Source organism: Pezoporus occidentalis, unplaced genomic scaffold (assembly GCF_034315485.1).
Source record: "Pezoporus occidentalis ecotype Australia unplaced genomic scaffold, CSIRO_AGI_Poc_V1 ctg16, whole genome shotgun sequence".
In the NCBI taxonomy this organism is placed as follows: domain Eukaryota; kingdom Metazoa; phylum Chordata; class Aves; order Psittaciformes; family Psittacidae; genus Pezoporus; species Pezoporus occidentalis.
The window spans coordinates 7,721,332-7,746,846 of NW_026913425.1; the positions used below are offsets into that span (position 1 = coordinate 7,721,332).

At 35.4% G+C, this 25,515-nt stretch overlaps 1 protein-coding gene across 5 annotated transcripts in view; it reads right to left on the reverse strand.

The window, feature by feature from the left end:
• The window catches only part of RFX3 (regulatory factor X3), a 112,598-nt gene that overhangs the window by 37,027 nt on the left and 50,056 nt on the right, over positions 1–25,515 (reverse strand). For all 5 annotated transcript variants that reach the window (XM_062612542.1, XM_062612541.1, XM_062612539.1 and 2 more), the window contains exons 2-4: positions 25,185–25,309; positions 16,644–16,741; positions 5,191–5,449 (exon numbers count right to left, since the gene is read on the reverse strand). In XM_062612542.1, coding sequence (XP_062468526.1) covers positions 5,191–5,449; positions 16,644–16,741; positions 25,185–25,301 — 474 coding nt within the window. In that variant the 5' untranslated portion in view covers positions 25,302–25,309. The remainder of the gene's footprint in view (positions 1–5,190; positions 5,450–16,643; positions 16,742–25,184; positions 25,310–25,515) is intronic.

Sequence of the window (25,515 nt, forward strand, 5' to 3'; positions counted from 1 at the left end):
AGGGGTAACGGGTTCAAACTTCTACAGGGGAAGTTTAGATTAGATATAAGGAAGAAGTTCTTTACTGTAAGGGTGGTGAGGCACTGGAATGGGTTGCCCAAGGAAGCTGTGCATGCTCCATCCCTGGCAGTGTTCAATGCCAGGTTGGACAGAGCCTTGGGTGGCATGGTTTAGTGTGAGGTGTCCCTACCCACAGCATGGGGTTTGGAACTGGATGATCTTAAGGTCCTTTCCAACCTTAACTATTCTATGATTCTATGAAGCTCTACAGCTCTGAAGAAGAAAGCAAAGCAGGAGGAAGTCTGGGAGACAGGAGGCACAAGATCCACAAATCCTCTAAACTTCCCACCCCTTCAGTTAATTTATAATGCATAAATGTTTTTTAGCAGTAGTATGATCAACTATTCTTACAGCTCATTTGAAAGAATTAAAAATGATATAATCTGCTTTCTTGTATCTGGAAATGGATGTCTTTTTTTTTTTTTTTTTCCACAAAAGATGGCACTGTGCTCAACTCAAGAATTCAATGTCTTGGCAGTGTAAGAGGTCAGACCAAATGATCTAATAATACTTTGTAGCATAAAAATCTGTGCATCTCTGACTGGATCAGAAATGGTTTGGTTTATGCTAAGAAGTATCTATCTAAATAAAACTACTAGAAAACTGTGAGAATGGAGGAGGAAAAAGTTCCTCTAGCAAGAAAGAAATTAATAAATAAAATCTCATCTCAAACTATTTTCCAATTCATAACCCATCCACTTCTAATGGACTATTTAAACATTTATTACTTTTTGTTCTTAAAATAATAATAATTCTTCCACTAAAATTATATTATCAGGATATTATATTTACATTGAGTCTTGCTGTTGTCGCTTTCTCCCTCCTTTAATTACAACACATCTTGCCCAAGTACCATCCCTCCCTTAAAGAGTAAATTTTGCACACTGTGCTTAGTACCAGAAGTTATAATTTGTGTTGATACCTTATGCCCATATTAAGTTTGCTTTTAGTCTCATGCACATTTAGATTTGCACTGAAATAGGATAAATTTCTCCAGCAGCACGAGTGGAGACCTCCTGTGGCTGTTGATGTTGGATGAATGGCAACTGTAATTGCAGATCAGTTAAAGCTTGTTAGAAAACAAGACTAATAGATGGGAGCCTCTTACCAGCAGACAAGTACAACACCACATTTATTATTAGAAACTATATGAAATTTTTAACCTTGTGATATTATGAAATATATTGATTAGATAAACCTGTTTCATCACAAGAACAATCTTTAGACATTTACATATGAAAATTTTTTTTTTAAAAATTAAGGTGGTTTAGATTCCATTATTAACATGGCAGTCCATTCTGCAGTTAGTCTTTTAAATACAGCTACCCCTTTTTTATTGATAGCTGCCAATAAACCTAACAGACAACTCTTTCATACAGGTTTCAACATGCAAAATCATTTCAAATAGACATCCAGCTAGGGTAAATCACTTCTTGTTCAGTGCAATTGCAATTTATTCTTACCAATCCACATATATTTTCATGAAAATGGCTGTTTTGGAAAGCTATTTATCTCCCTAATATCTTGTATAGAAGGCCTTATAATCTGAATGCCTGTTTTAGTGAAAAAATCCTGTTTAGTAGGTAGAGAAGTAGTTTAATAGGCCAGCAGAGGATATTGTACAACTGTTGTATGAAAAAAGGAAGAAGCAATGAAATCGATGGAAATGAAGTAAAGAAAATACTAACAAATGTTCTAACATAAACCATGACTGCATGTATGTTGGAATAGTTTTGATAGTGCACCATTCTTAATATTTTGGCTATAAATACACTGATATTGCTTGCTATAGCTTAAGCAGGACAGCTTTCTTGTATGAATGTTTGACAGAAATTGAAATTAATTAAATCTTACAATCAAAGTATTAGCTCTTTATTAAACCCGAAGCTGAACTCAGAATTACATTAAACCATGAAGAAATGAAGTGAAGACTTAAAAAGTCTCCATGTCTCTTTTACTGAATTCCGTATAAAGCAAATAGCAAACCTGGTGAAAAGTCAATTAATTTTAAATTCTGGGTTTATCTAAGACAAAGTTAATGAAATTGACTTATTTTATATATTAGACCTGAAACTGTTTTGTTTGTTTCTTTTAACTTAAGCTAGATGTATGAGAAATAGATAACATCAATAATAGAATTAATTACCTTGTTACAGAAGGCAATGATTTAATCAGTAAAGGTGAATAGCAACAAAACAAATGAAGTTAGCAGCTGAAAAGACTGAAAAGGACTAGTACCTCTATGGCAAAAGAATAGAAAGCTTGTGATGATCACAAGTGTTAATAAGTAAATTCTTATTAATTTCAATAGTCTTTGTCTCCGTATGAAAATTCTCCAAACTAATTCAAAATTTAGAAATATTTTCAGAGTGTTATACTAGCAAACCAGCCTGGATACATTATTTTGATGACTCCAATAAATTTGCTATGCAAAAATGAAAAATATTGTGATGGTTAAGATCAAATGAGAATCACAAGTGAAACAACCTCTACCTATCTAAAGTGCAATCCAAATAAGACACCATGTTGCTCTATTCTGTTTAATTATGCCCTCTAGTAAAATGAAAACAGACTTGTTTCTTTAAATTTACAGTTTAAGCATAACCTTTTCTGTTTCAATTAACTCTTGAATATTTCAGCTGAGCCTTACATACCAAGAGCCTAAAACTATAAAATCTAAAATCATGTTGTGTCTCACTTCCTTAACAAGAAATGAACTTCTAATATATTCTAATGTCTCATACTTACAGAACTATACCATACATAATAGCACCTTAAAAAACAGAGGATGCTATTTTAATGTTAAAAATGCAATTTAATACTTGTACTTTAATTAGAAGTATTTTTTCCTATCTTAAAGGCAAGCTCATACAGCAGTATAAAAGTTACTTAGAACAACTAAACCAGGATGTTTCATTGGCACATGAACCAAGAGAAAGATGTTGCTGAAAGCATGAACTTCAGATATTGATAAATTTTGACAAATTTTACTTCTAATTTTGAAAAAAAAAATCAAAACCATTTTGAAGTTGAAAAATATAGCATGGAGTTTTGATATAATTCAAATAATTCTAGGACACCCAACTTCAAGGTGCATCTACTGCTCTTCATTTGTGTTTACTTGGTGCATTTAAGCCTCACCTGATTTCATATTCAGTTAAGTATTTCCACTGACTGAATTGTGTTGTTCATGACTAAAGGAAAACTTAAGAGCATGATAATCAAAACACAAAAATGCATTTGTTCTTATCTGACTAAGGAAAAAACTAGCATGATCTCTAAACCAGGAAATACTTGTACTGAAATCTAGAATAATTTAAAACAACTAAGAAAAATAGGAATACTGTTACCATTTAAGTATCGTAATTTCAAATTTTTAAGAATGGCAATTTCAAATTTCAGCCTAGCTAGAAGACCTATTCCTTACTTAGAATTATAAAATCACAGAATGGTTTGTGCTGGAAGGGACCTTAAAGACCATCTAGTTCCAATCCCCTGCCATGGGAAGGGACACCTTCCACTAGACGAGGTTGCTCAAAGCCCCATCCAACCTGGCCTTGAACACTGCCAGGGACAGAGCATTTACTACTTCTTCTGGTCAATCTGTTCCAGTGCCTCACCACTTCTGCCTATAGAAAATTATCTGTTTTGCCTGTGCTTGGCAATCATAGGCGAAAAGCTACTGAAATATCTTCCAAATAAGTAAAATGACAAAGTAGTTTAAAGGAAAAAAGAAAACAATGAACTTAAAATCTTGGTTTTAACTGAATGAATCTGAAAGAGGAATGTTTGGGTTTTTTTTCCCAGCAACTCTGTTCTTCTATTAAAATAATGTAAAATACACACAGAGCTTAATATACACTTTTTTGATTTTGTAACTTGAAGATAAGATTCTCTGTTGCTAGCTGAAAGATCCCACTACGTTACTGGGTTTTATACAATTCATAAATCGCAACCTTTCACAATATATATTTTCAAAAATAATATTACACAGGTTTTGGATTAAATAATACTTTTTATATTGTACAGAAACCTTGTATTTATCCATACCACCTTTGTATTTATTCATACCACCTTAAAAATCAAAATAGCGACTTTGTCTGATCATCCAAATTATCCAATGCTATCATAAACATTCATCATAATTCCAAAGAGAAGAATATTAGATTTTTACTCATTACCTTTGGTAAAAATAAAGTCCCCTTTGGGTAGCCATGAATCTGTATTGTTAATGACACTTTATCCCCGTCACTACGTTTTCCAATTCTTCTTACTGTTATGTTTCACAGTTCTCTTCCCTACTACTTCCAAGTCTCTACATTGAGACTAGAATACCCAGAATTAGGTAAAAGTATTCATTAGTGCTATGCAGAAAAGGTAGCCTAGGTATAAGCCCATTTTCCTAACTGAAATACAGGCTGATTGAGTAAGCTTTTAAGGGCAAGTTTTGTGTTTAAGTGATATTATCTATCAGAGTTGTAACAGAATGCATCTTCCCACAGTACTGTAAGACACTTCCCCCACAGATTTTTAATCTGGAACAGACTTTGGAGACATACCATAGGTTAAGTAAGAACAAATTGTTAAAAGGTAGTATCTGAGTATTCTGAACAATTGGAAATATTTTGGAATAAGCTACAAAGCCTACACTAATATTAAGCAAACAAACCAAACAAATGCAGGGAAGTTACACATGTAACAGTCATAATTTATCATTTACATCTAACATAGTTGTACTCAACAACACTGTGGTTTTCTTAAATTTCCAGATTAAATACAAAATCTTAGTTCCTAACCTGACAAATATTCAGCTCAGACAAACTATTATGTGAGCATTCCCAAAGCATTCACTGATACTACATGAATGTAAAAATTTAACCTGTGAAATGTAAATATCTGCAAGCTGTCAAGAGAAAGGCCTGCCTTGATGTTTAAATTTGCACAATATTTTTACTCCTGTATCTTACTTTATATTCTTAATACTAATTTTACAAAAAGTACTATATAGTACTTATTCTGACAACTCAATAGTGCTATACATTCTGTCACAAAAACCTTGACAGTCTGCAAGAACATCTGAGTAGATAAGAAATTAGTCTCAAAGATTTTGCATTGGTCTCAAATACTTACTGTTGCTGGGGAGGCCCGTGTTGTATGAGTCACTGAATGACCAGAATTTTCCATTGAATTGCCAATCAGATAGGTCCCTCCTGAGCTGCTAATAAGCTGTCCTCCTGTGACACCCATTTGAATCCCTCCAGTGCCCACCATGCTATGAGACGAGACCACTGTTGTCACCTGTGCAGAACTTCCTTGAGTATCGAAATAATTTCCCCCAGTGTTTTGGCTGTACATCTGGGTTTCTGTGTAAGGATAAGTTGTTGATCGGCTTCAAGAAAAGAAAACAAAAGGAAAAGAAATTATCTGTATTGTTCATTTAGCTGAGAGAAATGTTATAATTCTAGAAACGTGTGTACAATAGCTGTAACCAAATTAAGTAAGATTGGCAAACAATCCCTGCCTCCTCAGAGAAAAACATTTAATCAAGTCAAGGCACTAAATAAATAATTCCGTGACAATGTTAAACCATGTATCCACCAAACCTTCCAGAAAAATTTGTCAGTCTTACATTGAAGTGAGAAGGTAATGGAAGTATGACAAAAATTGAGGAGACAGATTTAAGAAAGAGTTCATATGATTACTAATATATTGCAAAGCAATTTGTAAAGTTCCATACTTTTTATCTGACAACAAAACTGAATTTTAGTCAGATGTCATATATTTTGCATACTGTGCATGTTGCAACATTTCAAAAAAATGATACAAATGTCAGCCAAGAGAACCAAATGTTCGAGAATCCTACATGATCTATTGTCTCTAAATTCATGAAAGTTCTTGGCTGAAACTTCAAATTCTGAGTTCACTGGTATTTCTGGAAATGCAATTATTTTTACAAGGTGAATTGAAAATAGGATAAGAATGCACGATGTGATGAAGGAAAAAAAAATAAAATTAAGAAATAAAACCAAAACAGAACTATGACTTACAAAAAGGTCACAAACATGAAAGAAGTTAGGAGTATGCATTAGTAACACTTTTAAATCACTTTAAACTCTGAAACATTAATGCCTCATTAAGCGGTTTACCCTAACTATTCAGCTATTGAAACCTTCAATCATTCTTTCATGTTCTTCATCATGTCACTACTCTTCATAGTTCATAATCAATTTACAGTTTTTGAATATGTATTTGTTCCCATGTACTAAATTTTTATCTTCAACATATTTCAGATTTGTTAAGTAAATAGCATTCATTATTTCAAAGGCCTGATTCCTCATTTCGGAAAAGCCTGTTTGGAAGTTTTATCCTGTTTCGCGACTGCTAAGCTTTGTATCTTGGCAAGCATAATGATAGAAAGGTCAAAATGTAAAACAAGTCAGTTTACTCAACCAATAATTTTCTTCTTTAAGCTTAAAAACCCATAATACTGCTTGCAATCAACAGGCAACACCATTTTCAAATTCAAAGTTTTCTACTAACTTGGAGCTGCATATGTTGAGATGCACTTAGTCCAAGTAAATAAATCCTATAAGTATGATTCAGAGAAAACAGAGAGGTGACCAGTCTCTGTGTAAGTCTCTAATTTATTTAATATAATCAAAAAACCCACAAAATCATGCAACACCATGCAATTAAACAAGTTCAACAAAAAAAATTCACTTTTGTCCCAAAACATAACAAAAGAAGGAAGCAGCATCCAACTTTTATGCAGCTGGTGATTAATATACTTATTCAGGAATTTGAAATCAGTCTTTTTTTTTTTCCCTTTATATAGACAGGGATTAATTAGTTTCTTATCTATATATAGAAAAGGCCATGGCATTTTACTATTTGTTGTTATGGCTTTTTAATTATGAAAACTTACACTAGAGTAATCAGTACACAATGGGCTCAGAGAGAACAATTACTTCTTTAGCTCTAGTAAACATTTAAATAACTCAAGAACATACAGTACCTTATCAACAACCGAAGTCAGAACTTTAGTTGTATTCACATACAGTTTCTCCCTCTCTCTTCAGAGACTTTTGGAATCAAAAAAACTTTAATCTTAAGATCCTAAAAGTTTCATAACCATCATACTATATTATTTGCTCTCAGCCCTCCTTAAGCTACTTAAAAATTTTCCTTTTTATTTTGAGCATTTCAGAAGCCTCAAGGTCAGATGCAGAAATGCCTTTCAGCCTACTGAAAACAAAAGGGACTAATGACCAAACAGACAGCTTAATTCATTAACATTTATTCAGGAGAGTTAAAATTAGTTATCTGTGCTTTGTAATAACCTCTGTATGTATTTGGGTACCATTCAGGTTCCAACTAATCTGTTTTATCAAGCCAAGATATCATTGTGATACCTTTTGATATCATTATGGTATTGTTTATCTTATGATGTGCTAGGTAACTGCTAGCAAAGCTGGTGTGGCATCTCTCTCAGAATTACACAGTTTACAGAATGTGAACAGAGCTATGCAGCAGAGGGCAATTTAGGAAAATGTAGTGATGGAAGGTCAAGGGAAGCAATTCATGCAAATGATTATCAAAGGACCATATGTTGTAATTTCTGCCAAAAGAGGAAAGAAAAACTTGATATCGGTATCAGGTATCAGTAAAGAAAGGAACAAAAGACAACACCATTGTTGCCAGTAAAAATAGACATGGCTAGAAGAAAAAGACTGTCTAGAAGATGTGAGGAGAACAAATCTCACTTGCAGAAGTGGAATTAAAGAGGCAGTTGTTTAAAGCAATGGCAAACCCCACAGAAGGCTCAAAATTTCAAAAGAAAATTACAGCACAGAAATTGTGTGTAACAGACAAAAGGAAATGCTTGTTTGCTTTCACCTTGTTTAGATCTGTCTATCGTGTATAGTTTCTAAAAAGGACTGATTATATCAGAACCCCTATATCTGCATATAACAGTACTCCTTATCAACGAAGCAAGAACAACCACTGGGGTACACACTTGTACACACTCCAACATACACACTCTTCCCTTTGTTCTAACAACCAGCAGGTTCTTCTAGAACACCTGACTACTGGAGATGATTAAGCAAACCTTCAGCAATTGAGACCAGCAGGGTAATTAAAGTGAGATAAAACCACATCTATTACATGCAATAATATCTGCAACTTTGCAAAGACCTTTTTAACTTAACCAAAATACAAATAAATTCATCTGGAAATTAAAAAAATGCAGCTGGATTTGAGATGTTGTTTTGAAAGCAGTGACTCAAATGTTTTAAGGTCATTGCAGATGATAACATGACCTCTCAACATTAAACTGTAGCAAAGAAGAAAATAAGATGCTACATCCTTTAGACACACACACAAGAGATAACTTGAAATAAGGAACTTCTACATAGCACTAGTAGGACAAACAAGCAGTACTTTCTCAGATAATCTGTCATATACTATATAGTCAGTTCTTTCTCATTGCAAAGGTTGTAAAAGCCCTCCTAGCCCTTCTTTTCTTTGACAGTTGCATATAAAGATGATCTAGGGACGAAACTCAATGCAACTAAAGTCTTCTGGCTTTTTATGAGAATACCAAAATGGTATCCTATGGCTTGAGATACAAGGTAGACAACAGAATAATTGTCTTGGTAGAGTACAGATAGTTCCTCCTATCTAAACACTGTGAAATTCAGTGTTTACTAGAACACGGCATTAGAATGTTCATCACAGTTACTAGTAAGTTTGAAATCTAAGTAATTACGCTGCAGAATCCTAGGTTTCCAGAAGGTTGTGCAAACTAAATGATGTTTACCCTGAAAACAAGTCAAACAAAGTCAGACACTGTGCAAACTCAATTAAGATTAAGCAAGCCCAGAACAGGTGTCCAATGTTAAGATCCCCCACTGGAAATTAATGAGATCAGCATGACTTGGGATAGGATTGCAAGGTACAGTAATTCAAGGCATCACCTATTATGCCTTATTGCTTACATATATTTTATAACAATTTGAACCTCCAGCACTACCCTATAAATTAAGTGCAATGTTTTGAGCTATATTACAGACACTAATGTAATGTTACTGAGCTTAACTTTTAGATATACTTTTGCCTCTTCAAAGAAAGGTGACAAATAAAAACAACGGCACAGAGTTAACCTTGTTGTTGCCCTCCCTTAGTTTTCCGTGTGTACATGCATACATTCACACATAAGAAACAATTCACAATCTATGTAAATGTCAAGAGTCTGATCTACTGACTACTATACATCAGTGTTCCTGCCATGCCACCATGTCTCGAGCTTTTAACATAGGCTGATCATGGCCACAGATTTTCTCTGAGCAAGCAGCTGATGGGACGGACTTACCTTTCCTATATTTATATTTGCCCAGTCCCCGGCAGGCTTAGGGTAGTTTTATTCATGTCTTAGAAATACCTGCCTTGTTGAAACATTTTTGCATCATTCTGTGTTTTAAACAAAAAAAAAAAAAAACAACCAAACCCTAAAGAGATTTATTTCCTTTTCCAGGAATTGATAAATTCAGAGTGTATTTAAAGAAAAAATCTCAAATCAGGTTAGAAGTTCAGGCAGTGCAGTTTCTATTTGTTTTAATTAGATTTTAATTTGAAATTATATTCTAGTAACTTCTGTGTCTTGCAAAATAAGTAATTAACTACTGAATTCTAATTGCTAGCTGTAGGCACTGACATGAAAAATTCATTTCCTTTTCCAGGAATTGATAAATTCAGAGTGTATTTAAAGAAAAAATCTCAAATCAGGTTAGAAGTTCAGGCAGTGCAGTTTCTATTTGTTTTAATTAGATTTTAATTTGAAATTATATTCTAGTAACTTCTGTGTCTTGCAAAATAAGTAATTAACTACTGAATTCTAATTGCTAGCTGTAGGAACTGACATGGGAAATTCAAATGCACATAAATCTATTTTTTTACTTGAACTTATATAGATATAAGTACGTATATACTCATACATATACATACATATAAGTACGTATACGCATATTATAGTGTAAGTTGAAATAGCATCATCTGTTTACAGTGGTTGTACAAGAAGAGCATCTTAATTCAAACAATAAAACCATTCAGCATAATTAGTGTAATTTTTTATTATTTTTCTGTAATTCTAATTCAAACAAGCAAGTTACATAATAATGATTATCGTCTTCCTCAAGTAATAACCTCAGAATTACTCTTGTGGGTTTTAGTATGGTTTACTTACATAGATCAGCAGGCAGGCATATAAGCATTTTTCTGCTGTCATTTCGATATTGAAAGTTAGCCTTTTATGATACTCAATTAACTAAGGAATTATTTCATGGAATATAAATATGATAAACACTAGATAAAAACAAACATTTCCAGGTACACTGTTACTTGTATGCACAGTAGTTAATGCTCATTATAATGCTATGTAGTATTGCAATATGGTAGAAAATCTCCATGCATAAAAACTAAGAAAGTCTTTCACAACAGAAGAATATCCTTGAACTCCTTTAAGATTTCTGTTCAACCCTGTCGGCATAAAGCCGATAGTGGGCTTCACAGAAACTAGAGAGAACAGAATCCTTTTTCTAATACTGAGTGAAGGCCTTAAAACAGCCAATCCATTGGTGCAGACTCTGGAAGTGGTATATCATAAGCAATGGGAAGAAAAGGAAGTGCCATATGCCCTAACACTGACACAACAGAACATGATAAAGCAGTCAAATGATAATGGAGAAAGCTAAATGGTCTGTCTCACACAGCCCCCTTCCTCCCACAAAGAAATCTACTCATGCACCTAGAATATTTATTTGGGGCTTTTTAATAACAAATTAAATCCCAATAAATTAATAACCTTCTTCCACAAAAGCCTCCTTGATTGACCTAAAGACAAAGATGGAAGAACTGACAAGACAGCAAGTCATTGTTTCCTTTCACTTATCCTCACTTATCAACTGAAACTGCTAAAATCAAAGATCAAAACCTACACTAAGAAAGGGCAATTGATGAATATATAACCAGGGAACAAAAATTCAGAGTAAGTAATTTCCTTCGTAATAGTGAACAGCTGACCTGCCTTATACATACACATTTTTTTCTATATGGACAACTTAAACATATCAGACAGAAAAATGCTTTTAAAAAGCTTTCTAAAATTTACCTAAAATACAGTAGCATTATTCTACATAAAGAAACTCTTACTAGTCATATTCAAAAATTAAAGTAAGTATGTTACTGACAGTAATTCATTATCAATAACAAAGAACTGAGATCTTCCACACTCAGTCCAAAATATTTTTCCACATGGAAACAAAGCATTAAAAGCACACTCAATGCACAGCTGCACAAAATCCCAGTAAACCAAGGAACAAAGTAAATGACAATAGAAGAGAAATCTTATGAATTGTATTCTCAGGACCCATAAATCAGACAGGTAAGGGAACCTTAGCAACAGACCTCTAAATGAAGTACTGCAGACCTGTAATCCAAATAACATGGTATTGCCACTGTTAGGAAACTGTCATAGTGTTTGTACTAACTCTGCAAGATCTCAAGACTTGGGTTTGTCAGGCTTCCTTTGTCTAGACTTGTCTGTGCTAGCCTAAAGCTCTGTCCTAGCTTAGCTGTAATAGTAACTGTTGAACAATCAGATAAATGTTACTTAAGCTGTCTCCATTTTAGATTAGCTTTCTACAATTGTGTGGCATAAAACGCCTCATTAAAATGCTAATGCATTGCTCTAACTAACAGACAGTAATATCAAATAGCTATTATGCGCAGATGACCCTAGATTAAAAGTGTAGGAGAGGATCATGAGCTGGAGTGACAGTATTCAAAAGTGCCCAGCAAACATAAAACATGCTATATACAGTAAATTCAAATGTAACATGAAAATGGAAACCAATGAAGCATAATGTGAGGACTGTGATAGGAAACATATTAACATAGCTGCAAGTGGACATAGTGTGAGTACAGAACCCCCCTGCAACGCATCATACTTCTCCAGGCACAAGACCTGTCATGGTTGTAACTTGCTGTAACTCCTTCTCAGGTGGAAGCCATTGACCTTAGTATGCAGAGGGGTAGTAAAAGGGCAAGCATAATGTCAGAGAAAAAAAGATGGATACTAGAAGTCCTAGGAAGATAATAACTTTATCGATAATGATTCTTTGAATTGACAGTTAAGATTTTAACTTAAGTAATAGCAAATTCTTGGTTCAAGATGTCTTTTGCCACATAAACCACACAAATGGTAGCAAAAAAATCTGTGAAGAATGTGTTCTGGGCACAACAGCAATTCTTGGACAATCTCAGCAATTAAAATCCTCTTGGCCACACCAGAATTATCAAGTAAATGGCTATATTTGATGAAAAGATTATAATTAGAAGAAAGTTCATGTCTAGCAGAGGGGACTCGCTTGGCTTCTTAATATAGGGGCAGCCATAATATTATCTATTCTAAACTGCCAGATAAACCTGTACATGCCATTGCAATAACCATGCGTTTTTGTTTCAGTACAGAGCGACATGCTTGACAAGTAAAATTGTTATTAACCAGACACAAATGTAGATAACATAATTCAAATATCCTCATATTACACAATAAATGCGACAATTTGCAGGTTACACCCCTTGAATTACCATTATGCCTCCAATAATACTAACAACAAGTAACTGTTAAGTGTAGACAAATCACGCTATAAAATGTGTGGGAACATTTGTGTTACAAGAATGCAACAGTTACACTTGACAAAGACTGTGAAAACTGACAAACTTCTCACCTTTGGACTCAAAAGATTCAGGTAACTTTCCTCATATATATTCTAACTGCATCCTTTGTTGCTATCATATATAGAGTTTAATCAGGGCTAGTTTGCAAGTGCTTTTTTGACATAAAAAAATAAGTCTTTCATTAGATATGCTGTAACTTTTATTCCAGAGATGCCTGTACACTGAATTAACGTCTTCACCCTAACTATTGGTTGCAGTCTTCTTACTCCATTGCTAGAGCTGTACTGTCAATTTGACAGATTATGGAAGCACCCTATATCTGATTTTGAGTTATAATTAAGATTTTGATCTAGCATTATAACAAAATAAATCAATTATAGGAAACCAACCCAAAAGAGAAACAAGTGATCACTCTAGTCTATCACATAATTTACAAACCTAATTCTATTTCTGAAAGTGAAACAGACAATTTCTGGAGTGGGAGTAACCAGACAAACTGCCTGATACACAATTCTGTGAATCTGTCAGGATCTACGAGGCCCATCTTTCATAAATTTCAATATGAGGAGTCCCTACCCATGGCAGGGGGGTTGGAACTAGATAATCTTAAGGTCCTTTCCAAGCCTAACTATTCTACGGTTCTATGAAGAATAGAAAAAGATTAACTGCAATCTAAATACTTGCCTAAATATTTTAGCACAAGAGTCTGGCCTCTGTGTTTTCTATCACAACAGGACTCAACAGCAAATAGAAAAACAGTTCTTCAATTTCTGAAGGAAGCTAGCCATCAGCAACCTCGAAGGACATTCTCCTTCACCTATCAAATAAATAGCACTACGGCATGTAATACACAGAGTCAAAGAATCATAGAATCATAGAATGGTTTGGTTTGGAAGGGAACTTAGAGATCACCTAGTTCCACACCCTCCACTACAGCAGACTGCTCAAACCCTCATCCAACCTGGCCTTGAATACTGTCAGGGATGGAGCATCCACAGCTTCTCTGGGCAACTTATGCCAGGACTTCACCATCAGAGTGAAGATTTTTTTCCTAATGTCTAATCTATTCAGTAACGTCAACTAATTTATATAAATTACATTTTTCCATTATTAATCTGGAGTATAAAAGTATATGAGGAAAATATGTTTCACAATATATAGTCTTAAGAATTCTGAGTAGAAACACAGACTTGTCTGATTCTCCACAAATGAAACTATAATCTTTAGAGAGGTTAATGTTCTCAAAATAATTAAAAACAATTTGGCTGTTCACAACAACACAGGTAAATTTTTCTTGCATAGTAGGGAAAGACAATCTAGGTTAGGCTCACTTGCTAAGGAGAGCTTTCTTACTGTATTAAGGAAGTCTTTTGTACCCCACTGACTGATTTTGCAGAAACTGACAAAGTGATTTGTGATTTAGATTCAGAAACACATTAAAATCATGGAAACCTGAAGGTTTGTACAAAGCAGTCAGTAACATCTGGTTCTAGTTTTATGAAGGACTGTAAATAGTCATGTAGTTCGTATCTCAAGCAGTGCCAAGAGTGTGTGGGCCCCCAGCTCATGTAAGAATTTATAAGTGATAACTGAAAAGAGAAATCTGAGTAACAGCTTTTTTTAAGAATGACCTCTTTCGTAGGCTAACTGTTATGGTTGCAATGAACTCATGCTGCCACTGAGTGCTGTTTTGTGGGACATGTTAAACTTCAGTCCGAGTCAAATGCAGCAAATGGTATATTATGATTGACATCCCTAACAATTCTTGATCCCTTTGGCAGCAGAGTGCAGGCTGCAGTTTTCTTTCACTTGGAGGGATATCTAGTATACCTGGAATTGACTGCCCCAGGGATGGAAACAGAGCCCTAGTATTTGCCATGCTCCCTTTTTTCCTGTACATGTTAAAAAACAGTTTTGCCTTTTGCAGTTACAAAAATTCAAGTCACAAATACTCTAACCAGGAATAAAGAGGCCCTGCCTCCACTCAGGTGGAGGAAAGGGACAGCTGGGTTTACTGGACTGTGTGAACTTGACTGCCTGGCACATCAGCCCTACAGGACACAGTTCAGACCATAGCATCTGAGTTGGTCTGAAAGGGTCAAAGTGTGAAAAAATATGCTTTACACCATAGCCAGGGACTGCAGTCCCATACTAAGTGCCAAAAATGACTGCTGTGGTTTAATCCCAGCTGGCAACTAAGCCCCAAACAGCCACTTGCTCCCTTCCCCTCTGGTAGGCTGTGGGAAGAATCAGAAAGGTAAAAGAGAAAACTCATGCACTGAGATGAAGACAGTTTTGCAAGTAAAGTCATGCATGCAAGTAAAGCAAAAGAAGTAATTAATTCACTGCCTCCATGAGGTAGGAAGGGCAGGCCAGTGCTCGGCCACCTCCAGGAAAGCAGGGCTCCATCACATGTAATGGTTACTTGGGAAGACAAACATCACTCCAAACATTCTCCTTTCTTCCTTCCTCCCCCAGCTTTCATTGTTAGCATAATGTCCTGCTGTCTGAGACACCCCTTTGCTGTATCCCCAGCCTACTCGCTTGCAGGGTAGTTATGTGAAGCAGAAAAGGCCTTGGCTACGCATAAGCACTGCTCAGCAAGAACTAAAACATCCCTATTGCTATCAAGGCTGTTTGTAGCACAAGTCCAAAATATAAATACAACACAAAACACAAGGTCAATAGCAGCGGCTATGAAGAAAATTCTCTCTGTCAAAACCAGTACAACAAGAAAGTCTAATGCATATTTAAGATACATTGTTTAGGATTTAAAAGTTAAAAGAAAACAGACAAAGTAAGTGAAAAATTAAGTATGCAAAATGTGCTAGTAGAAATGACCAAAGTATGCTTCCAGTGTTAACATCAGGAGTCTCTGATCCAAATAATACTGCTCTTTTGAATCACTGTTGGATTACCATCAACAAATAAGTACCTGCAGAGAATAAAGAAGCTTTCCAAATGTATTTCTTTCTAAAGCCAGTAACAAGGTAAACATGGTAAATGAAAAAGAGAGGCAGAGAAGCTTCTTCCAAAGCAACATGATCCTACTTTGATGTCTGAGCCAACTTCAAAGCTGGTGCTGCTCCAAGTCAGGGATTAGACTAGATAACCTCCAGAGGTCTGGTCAAGCCTAGATTATTTTATATTTCTAAGCTTGCATATTGGAGAAAGGAACCTGATGATTCAAAACCATGTTCAAGGAAGCAGGAAATGCACAATAATGTGCAGAAAAGAGACTACTGAACAGCAAAAGGAGACAGCGTTACTCTCCTTATGCCTCTCCTCTTTGCCTCAGAAAAAAATAATTATATTACTACTTTCTTAAAAAAACAGTAACAGCTGCTGCACCTTTCTAGGCATTTGCCACTAGGACTGCAGCCAGGAAGACAGAAGGACTTGCCTTCTGTCCTCAGGACAGAAGTTAACAGAGTACATCCTACAGACAGAATCGCAGAATCATAGAATCAACTAGGTTGGAAAAGACCTTTAAGATCATCAAGTTCAACCATTCCCCAGCATTGCCAAGGCCACAAACTGAAAGGTACTGTTGTATCCTTCAAACACAATGCTGTACATATAATTTCATGTAAGTACAATTAAAACAATCACAAGAATTCTACCTACAAAAAATTTGCCTCAACAAATTAATATTAATAAACACCTCATAAACAGTGTGAATTCATATTTTCATTTAAAAAAAACTATTTTGACAATAAAAAAGCTTTGATTGAGTCATTTTTACTTCCACCTTAGAATACACTAGTTGGTAGAATGTAACTGAAAATACATATTTAAATTCTCAGTTTAATAAACATTCAAATTCTGATAATTTGCCAACTTACATAGCTCCATTAGTGTAGACTGTGTCACTTCCCTCCACATACTGAACCTGGGCTGGGTAGACATGCTGTACCTGTTGCACAGGCTGCACTTGCTGTACCTGAAAAAAAAAAACAAAACAGCAGAAATTTGGACTATTGTAAAGAAGGACTGACACTTCAAGTGCACCTAATGGCTTCTAAACAATATAGAATAACCCTGTTCTCATAATTACTAAATGTATGTCACAGCAATAGCAAAGAAAGTTACTTTTCTTCCGCAGTATCTGTGACATAAGACTGGTAAATGGAGCCCTAACACTGAAGATACCCACTCATGGAGCATATACACCTTCAGTGTCAAAGACACAACTAACTGGAAAGCATAGTAAGGCTGAAATGAAGTATAGCTATGCTTTGCACCAAGCTGAAGAATTATATTTACTATGGAATAAGGTATCATTTGACCACATTTTGCCTTTTCTTTCATTTCAGTCCTGCATAGGACAAACTTTAAATGACAGCTCAGAAGCATTGTAGAAAGTTTAGAATAAAGGTTTGCATGAAGATAACTTCTTGTGTAAGAGCTTTTGACCTTTGTACACTACACCCATATGAGCTTTTTCGCCAGTAATGTTTTGAGCCAATATAAAATTATGGATCATAGCATCACAGAATCATAGAATCAACTAGGTTGGAAAAGAACTTTAAGATCATCAAGTCCAATCGTTACCCCAGCACTGCCAAGTCCACCACTAAACCATGTAACTGAGGTCCTCATCAAAACACTCAAACTGAGTAACCACTTCCGCCAAGTATTATCAGCTATAACAAACTCTGACAAGACCTGGTTTTACATCAATGAGCTAAAGAGCAGAAGGCATTAAGGCATGGATTATCTTCATATATATTGCTGAGATGGCACACCTGTTTTGTAAAAGCACACATAGTCATAAATCACAGAATCACATAATAGTTGGGTTGGAAAGGACCTTAAGATCATCTAGTTCCAACCCCCCTGCCATGGGCAGGGACACCTCACACTAAACCATGTCAACCAAGGCTCTGTCCAACCTGGCCTTGAACACCACCAGGGATGGAGCATTCACAACTTCCCTGGGCAACCCATTCCAGTGCCTCACCACCGTCACAGTAAAGAATTTCTTCCTCATATCCAATCTAAACTTCCCCTGTTAAAGTTTTAACCCGTTACCCCTTATCCTGTCACTACAGTGCCCGATGAAGAGTCCAGCATCCCTATAGCCCCCCTTCAGATACTGGAAGTCTGCTATGAGGTCTCCATGCAGCCTTCTCTTCTCCGGGCTGAACAGCCCCAACTTTCTCAGCCTGTCTTCATACAGGAGGTGCTCCAGTCCCCTGAGCATCCTCGTGGCCCTCCTCTGGACTTGTTCCAACAGTTCCATGTCCTTTTTAGGTTGAGGACACCAGGACTGCACACAATACTCCAGGTGAGGTCTCACAAGAGCAGAATAGAGGGGCAGGATCACTTCCTTTGACCCGCTGGTCACGCTCCTTTTGATGCAGCCCAGGATACCATTGGCTTTCTGGGCTATGAGTGCACACTGAAGCCGGCCCATGTTCATTTTCTCATCGACCAACACCCCCAAGTCCTTCTCCTCAGGGCTGCTCTGAATCTCTTCTCTGCCCAACCTGTAGCTGTGCTTGGGATTCCTCCGACCCACGTGTAGGACCTTGCACTTGGCATGGTTAAACTTCATGAGGTTGGCATCAGCCCACCTCACAAGCGTGTCAGGGTCCCTCTGGATGGCATTCCTTACCTCCAGTGTATCAACCGAACCACACAGCTTGGTGTCATCGGCAAACTTGCTGAGGGCGCGCTCAATCCCACTGTCCATGTCAGTGACAAAGATGTGTAACAAGACTAGTCTCAACACAAATCAATTCCTTTGATTTATATACTATGTAAGGAAGCCTCAGGTTATGCAAATTTTCTCTCCATTATTAATTTTTTTGTCTTCTGCCACTGTAACAGTTAAGAATTCCATATTTTAGCCTTCCATCACTTAGAGAAGCCATACTTTGTTTCAAGATCAGGCCAGAATCTAGAAATATAAAAGGACTTAAGAGACTTCACAACCCAGCACAATTTTACCCAAGGAACTGTATTAAGAAAGTGACAATGCACATATTTAGTAAATAACTTTAACATAAACTACTCTTACGTGACTGTCATTTTCTTATCCATTACCTTCAGCATTATCAAGTTGGTCCTACCAACTGCAAACACCCAATGAACCTGAGTTCATACATTTGATGGATCATCTCCAAGACCTCTTTGGGAATACCCTGGTTTAATACCTTCAATTCTGCTGTATTTTTAGATGTTCTGTAAATAGCCACATTTTTCCTAGTCTTATATAGTATTGACTGAGACTGTGAAAGGAGAATCCAGATTTTCACAGAAAACTTCCCTTGGGCTCATGTTAAAGCCTGAACTCTGAAAGAAACCAGAAACACTGAAGGTTTTGAATGCAGCTATACTGGCATGATAGAAACCAGATTTTTCTACCCATTAACAGCAATGAAACACAACATGATGGTTGAAATATTTATTAAAATCCAAAGTTTCATGATTTCCCACATTAAGCACTACATGTGTTGGGGGCCTACAAGAAATCTGGAGAGGGACCTCTTACAAGGACATGTAGTGACATGACAAGGGAGAATGCCTTTAAACTGAAAGAGGAGAGATTTAGATTAGGTGTTAGGAAAAAATTCTTCTCTGTGAGGGTGGTGAGGCACTGGCACAGGTTGTTCAGAGAACCTGTACATGCACCATTCCTGGCAATGTTCAAGACCAGGTTGAATGGGCTTTGAACAACCTGGTCTAGTGGAAGGTGTCCCTGTCTGTGGCAATGGGGTTGGAACTTAAGATGATGTTTAAGGTTCCTTCCAATCCAAACCATTCAATGGTTATATAACAAATTTATATCATAGAATAATAGAATAGTTAGGGTTAGAAAGGATACAAACTACCATCATTTCAAAACCAGGTTCAGCATAGTGTAAGACCCTTACCATAGAACTGAGAGGATACTGCAGGGAAAAAGTGGTATAAAGTGTATCAAATCTCAATGTCTATTTGACAGGAAACTGAAAAGTTCCAAAATGTGTTTATTCTCTGGTTTGGAACAACAAGAATAAACTCATTACATGCACCACTACTACTAGAAAGGTCATGACTCTTTATGCAAATAAAGTAACTCATCTTTTAAAGCAACATTTAAGAATGGATAGACTAAGTGCTATTATAGTATCTTATGATACTTCTGTAGATCAACATGTTTTTCCTTTAAATTTTAATGATGAAGTTCAATACAAAAGGGCCACTGAATTAGGTTAATTTTTCCAATAATAAAAGAAGGCAGTTTATAAAAGAAGTTATTTTGCTTCAGCTTCTCTGAAACTCAGTAATGCTATCTTTAAATTGATTACAGTGACCAAGGGAGGTTTAGTCACTACATTGTATTGCAATGTACATAACATCCTTAAGGTAGAGAAAGTTATTGGCAAACCTATGACAAATAAGTTAGAAGTAAAGCTACGACAAATAAAAAAAGTGGCCTTTAGGATGGCCTTGTATATGAAAATTCTGCCAGGTGGAAAATCTTTGTTATATCTCCATTACTAATTTTATTTTCTATTTTACTCCATCTGGGGAAAAATATTTTAATGGGAATCGTTTCTAGTGCCTCTGGATTTTCTTTTTATTCTCCAATGTCAGGAAGAAATTAACTGCATTTATCTACTTTCTTTAATTATACAAACTACACAAATTACTTGAAAAGAAGTTGGTTTTGAGGAAACAAAACACCACCAAAAAAACCCCGCAACATTTCTTGTGGAAATTGTGGGGGGAAAAAAAATTCTTCCTTTCTGTTTTATTTATAATTTTCCTTGCATCTTTCGTTAAACTGTTAAAGAAATTGTATCAGGTATCTACTTTAGTTTTGGGGCAAAGCAGAAATTCAAGATCACAGAGAGAATATTCAACAGAGATCTAAATCTAAATAGCCTTCTTGTATTAAAAAATATAGCAAGAAATAAATGATTTGGGGTGAAAATAGAAAATACAATGAATTAGTTATTAAAATGGACAGTACGCAAGTTCAAAAATTGTATGGTTTTGGGTGGACTGGTGAGCTAGTCATGGTAAGCGTTGTTATTGTCTGGCTAGAAAACATACTGACTTGTACAAGAAACGAGTTAAGGAGCGTCAGACAGCAGATCTTTTGTTACTTTTGCTTCAGTGATTGTAGCCTGAAACAAATAACTACAACAGGATTAGAAGTAAGCAGCTGAAATGTTCCAGAAGAGCAAGAGGCATTTCACAATACATGTGTAATTATAATTACTAGTTGAAGGGAAAAAAAAAGAAAATAAATGGTATTATTAACTATACTACCTCAGAGGAGAATTGAGGAACTAAGATAATTTGTATCAATGAGATTTTGTAAACAAATAAAAGTGCATAAAAGCATACTGAAATGCAAAAATTACATTGAAGCACAGATTTAAGATAGAATTTTGATTTGTAATAAAAAATTTTTGTATTCGAAGTACTATTAAGCAAAGAATAGAAGAAAGGACAAAACATTTAAGGATTTTTAAACTCCATTTTAAAAAGAACATAAAATTATCCACAGTGCAGATGATGCAAATGATTTAGATGTGCATTGTTTTCTGTTCTCAGAGATGAAAAATAATTTTTGTAGCTTCATTAGTCTGGATTACTTTTGCCAAGTAACATATAAATAGCACATGCGGTAATACTCTAAGCACATTCATATTTATATTATGGCTAATGTCAGTTCATGATTATGTTTTTCATATGCTAAACATGATTTTGCATTAAGGACAATTTTGATTAGCAGAAGTGTCTCCATCTTCAGTAAATGATACAATGCTTTATGAACGTGATGGCCATTATGTATAGTGAATATGGAGAAATGATTTGCTCAACTTCCGATGCATGGATATACTTTTATGAAAGAAATTATATGACTATTTTTAGTTTTATTTCTCCAATTCTTCCACATTGCATGGCATAAACTACAAGGTGAGTTTTGAATCCTTAGAAGTTTACTGCACTGTGTTTAAGAGTGCTTGTTGAAAAAGAGATGATACATTAGTGAAAAATCCTCATATCTGAGGAAACAAATGACTCAGGCTGTTAGAACATCATTTAATTACACTTCCACCTTTTTGGTCTTATTCTTGGAGCTTTTTGCTTACATGTGGATGTGTTTATTCCCTTATCATTCCCATCTATCCCATCTCAACACTGACAGTGGCTGGGCTGCATGAATCCCACTGCCAACAATGCCAATTTTACAAGAGGGGAAGCCCAGGTTTTCATTAATAGTACCCTTTTTTCCCTATGCTTGAAGTATCACAGCAGACTTACATGAGCTCCATATTTATACCAGCTATATGCAAATTAGAGATCTGTTTTATCTGAAAATATCAAAAGTTACTCTTTCACTGTTTGCTCAGAAGACAAGATGCTTCAGTAGAAACACAGCTATAGAAAAATGGCTCTTAGTCCACCATTCACTTATTCAGCTTACTCTTCTTCAGGGCAAAAAAGTTACATTTTGAAAAAGATACACATTTTGTGAGAATAAATAAAATACTGATGCCTTGTAAACAACCCCAAATTGATGCTTGCATTTAAGTATGGTGCATATACAGGAATGGAAACATAGGAAACAAAGACCTCACTAGGAAAAATTAAACACTATACAATGCTTTAATATTAATACATAAAAATCCCCTCCTAAATGGCATTTTTCACTAAAAAGTACTAATAAACTACTGTAAACATCATACAGATGTTTCAGCTCATGCCAATTTGTATGTGCACAGGCACTTGCATTACAGTATTTTTGAGTTTAACCAAATTCAAGAAACGCTCTATTGTTTTAGTAAATTATATTCACAAGAGAATATAATCCTAATGTGAGTGTTCACGTGTATTTTGGATACAGCTGGCATTATTACGTCTTTCATAAACAGCAGAAAAAAGTTAAAGCATATGTTTTATACTATGCACCTAAAACCTTCCCTCCAACTTTCAACACTGATAACTTTTAATGTTCAGAAATAGTAAGCTCTTCCTCTGCCATCAAAAGAACGACTTGATGAAATTAACACTCTCCTGATTTTCTTTAGGCAAATTAGCCCTATCAAATGTACATAAAGCCAATATTAACTTCAGGCAAATGCAGCCTATAAGCAGATAATTCCTGAGGGCAGATCACACCTACAGTTTCCTCAATATGCTGATTGTTTCAATGTTTGATATTCCTTCCTTTTTTTTAACTCTACAATTAAAATTAGCTATCCTGCCCACATTCTTCATCTCATTTCCTGCTGGCGTACCACACATTTTCACACTTCCTTTCCTCCTTGCCACACATCCACTTCCATAATCTGTCCTCTCTCTACACAGATCTCCTATGCATGCCATGTTTTAATCACTGCAATACTGTCTGCATTGGATTTCCCAACATTCTTCAATCCCTGCAAATTTTGTAGATTCTCCTCTTCCTTGGCTAGTTTGATCCCTTAGCTTTCCATTCTGAAACATTATGCTTAATGCTATGAGCAATGTTCAGAGTCAACAGAAGAGATAAAGTCTAACATCCCCACAAGGACAACAATAAAAAAAAAAATCCAGAATAATGATAGAGCATTCAATGAAAGGGAATACTCAAAGCAGCAGTACCAAAAGAGATGCATGTAAGGTTTTACAGGGACAGTTTTACATACTCAGTGCAACCAAAAGAAAAAAAAATCACTTTCCTATTCTCATTAAGTTGTAATGAAGCAAGAAAAAACTCAGTATAATCCTGGGCTTCTGAGTTTTGACACAAGTATTACATTAATAAAGGACAACTGGAATACCTTTCTATATGTCACTAACTGGTTACCAATCTTCAATGAGTCATACTTATCAGTACTTCACACAGATAAAACTCAGTATTTAATATTAGACCATCGAAAATATATCCTGTTTGCTTAAAACAAGCAAATGTGCAGCATACCAAATTGCCATCTTTTATCTGAAAAGCTAAAATACAGGAAACACAAAGAACAAATCACATAAACTACATCTATTAAACATCTGTCATCATGAAAGAACATAAAAATCAGACAAATTATCCAAATGGTATTTCATGAAGAATTTTTCAGCTTCATAAATGCTACAAAACAGTTAGACAAAATTTCCTACAAAGGTTAGCTGAGTTAAAGGAAGCTGCAATCAAAACCTAGCATAGTATTTAAAAGCCTTCATCCTAATCCACATTAAAGTAAAAAGACAGCTATTTTACTGTCTGAAGTCAAGAGAAAATATTTCAAACACTTCTTGACTCACTAGTGATGCATTCTGAGCAAATACACAAAGGCATTTAAATAAAATATTTAATTCCATTTCAATGCTCTTCTGAATATTGTTTTTAAAAAAGCTTGCATCCTAAAAGATACATGAAGACATAAGCAGAAATGATAGGAATGAAACTATGAGGCATTATAAATAGAGTCTGTGCATCAGGGAAAAAATGTCACTGAAATGTATGAGACCGTGGAACACAGTGAAAAAAATAAAAACTTATCACCTGGAATTTTAGAACTGAACTTAATAAATGCTGAAGAATTAAATTTAGGGAAAAGTGCTTCACTGGCACAGAAACAAATTACATTATTTAATAAACTATGTACTGTTCTCATATCATTCTGAAACTTTAAAGTCAGTTTTTGATTAAAAACAACATCAGACTACCACCCAGAGTACTAATCACATGAACACCTGATTTCTGTATATTCCAGAAAAGTCTTGGGACAGCTGAAATGGCTTTTCACATTCAGTTTCTGTTTTCTACCCCTATACTTTTCCTTTTTTTCTCGCTATTTTATTCTGCAACCACACCTTCCAAAGCCTGTGTGTGCCGCATAGGTAAGTAACTGTCTCATGTAACAGGTGTGCACTGTGCTGGCTGCTACAAAAGTCTTCTTACATCCCTGGGAAATTCACATCATGAACTACACCACAAATACTTCCATGAGATTATGCAAAGATCTGCAGGGATTCAAGCCTAGCAATGCAAAGGACAGTGCTTTTCATTTTTATATTTGTATTGCACTTACCTAGATGTCCAAATGAAAGGAGGAATTATATAGCCAATAATATCAGAAACATATTCATTGCTCATTGCTTAATGGAAAAAATACTCAGTAACATAAATGAAAGTAAATTTCTATGAGCTATTACGTGAATTCCACAATAACCTACATTAGAATCATGTACGTGTACTACTCAGGCTTGTCAGATGTCCTAGGCAAGAACAGATCCTGAAAAGAGCTTGCTTTTGTAAGGCTACTTTAATTCCAGGTAAATAAAATTGATAAAAGCAGAGCAGAAGAGTTCACTTAGCAGCATCGTACAAAATAAGAGTTCTTTAATACATTGTGAAGAATCATCCGTCCTGATTTTTTTTCCCAAAAATAACAGCCACCTACCTGTTGCTGAACTGGTACTTGCTGAACTACCTGTGTGGGCACTGCTGCCTGGCCAGCCACGGATGTCTGTAAAGTCACAGTTGAACCTGTATCCGCCCCAGTCTCCGATGTCTGCATTGTGATTTCTGAATAAAATTAAGACATAAAATTAAAATGTTAAGTGTTTTGGTGATTTTTTTTTTTTTTTGGCACTTTTATTAGGATACTAATTTGTTGCTTATCTGTATTTGGATCTTAAAATTAGTTAATACCAATCTTGGTATAAGACAAAGGGTTTTTACCCCTACTAGCATGTAAGTTGGTGCAAATGGGTTTTTATCTTACTTATATT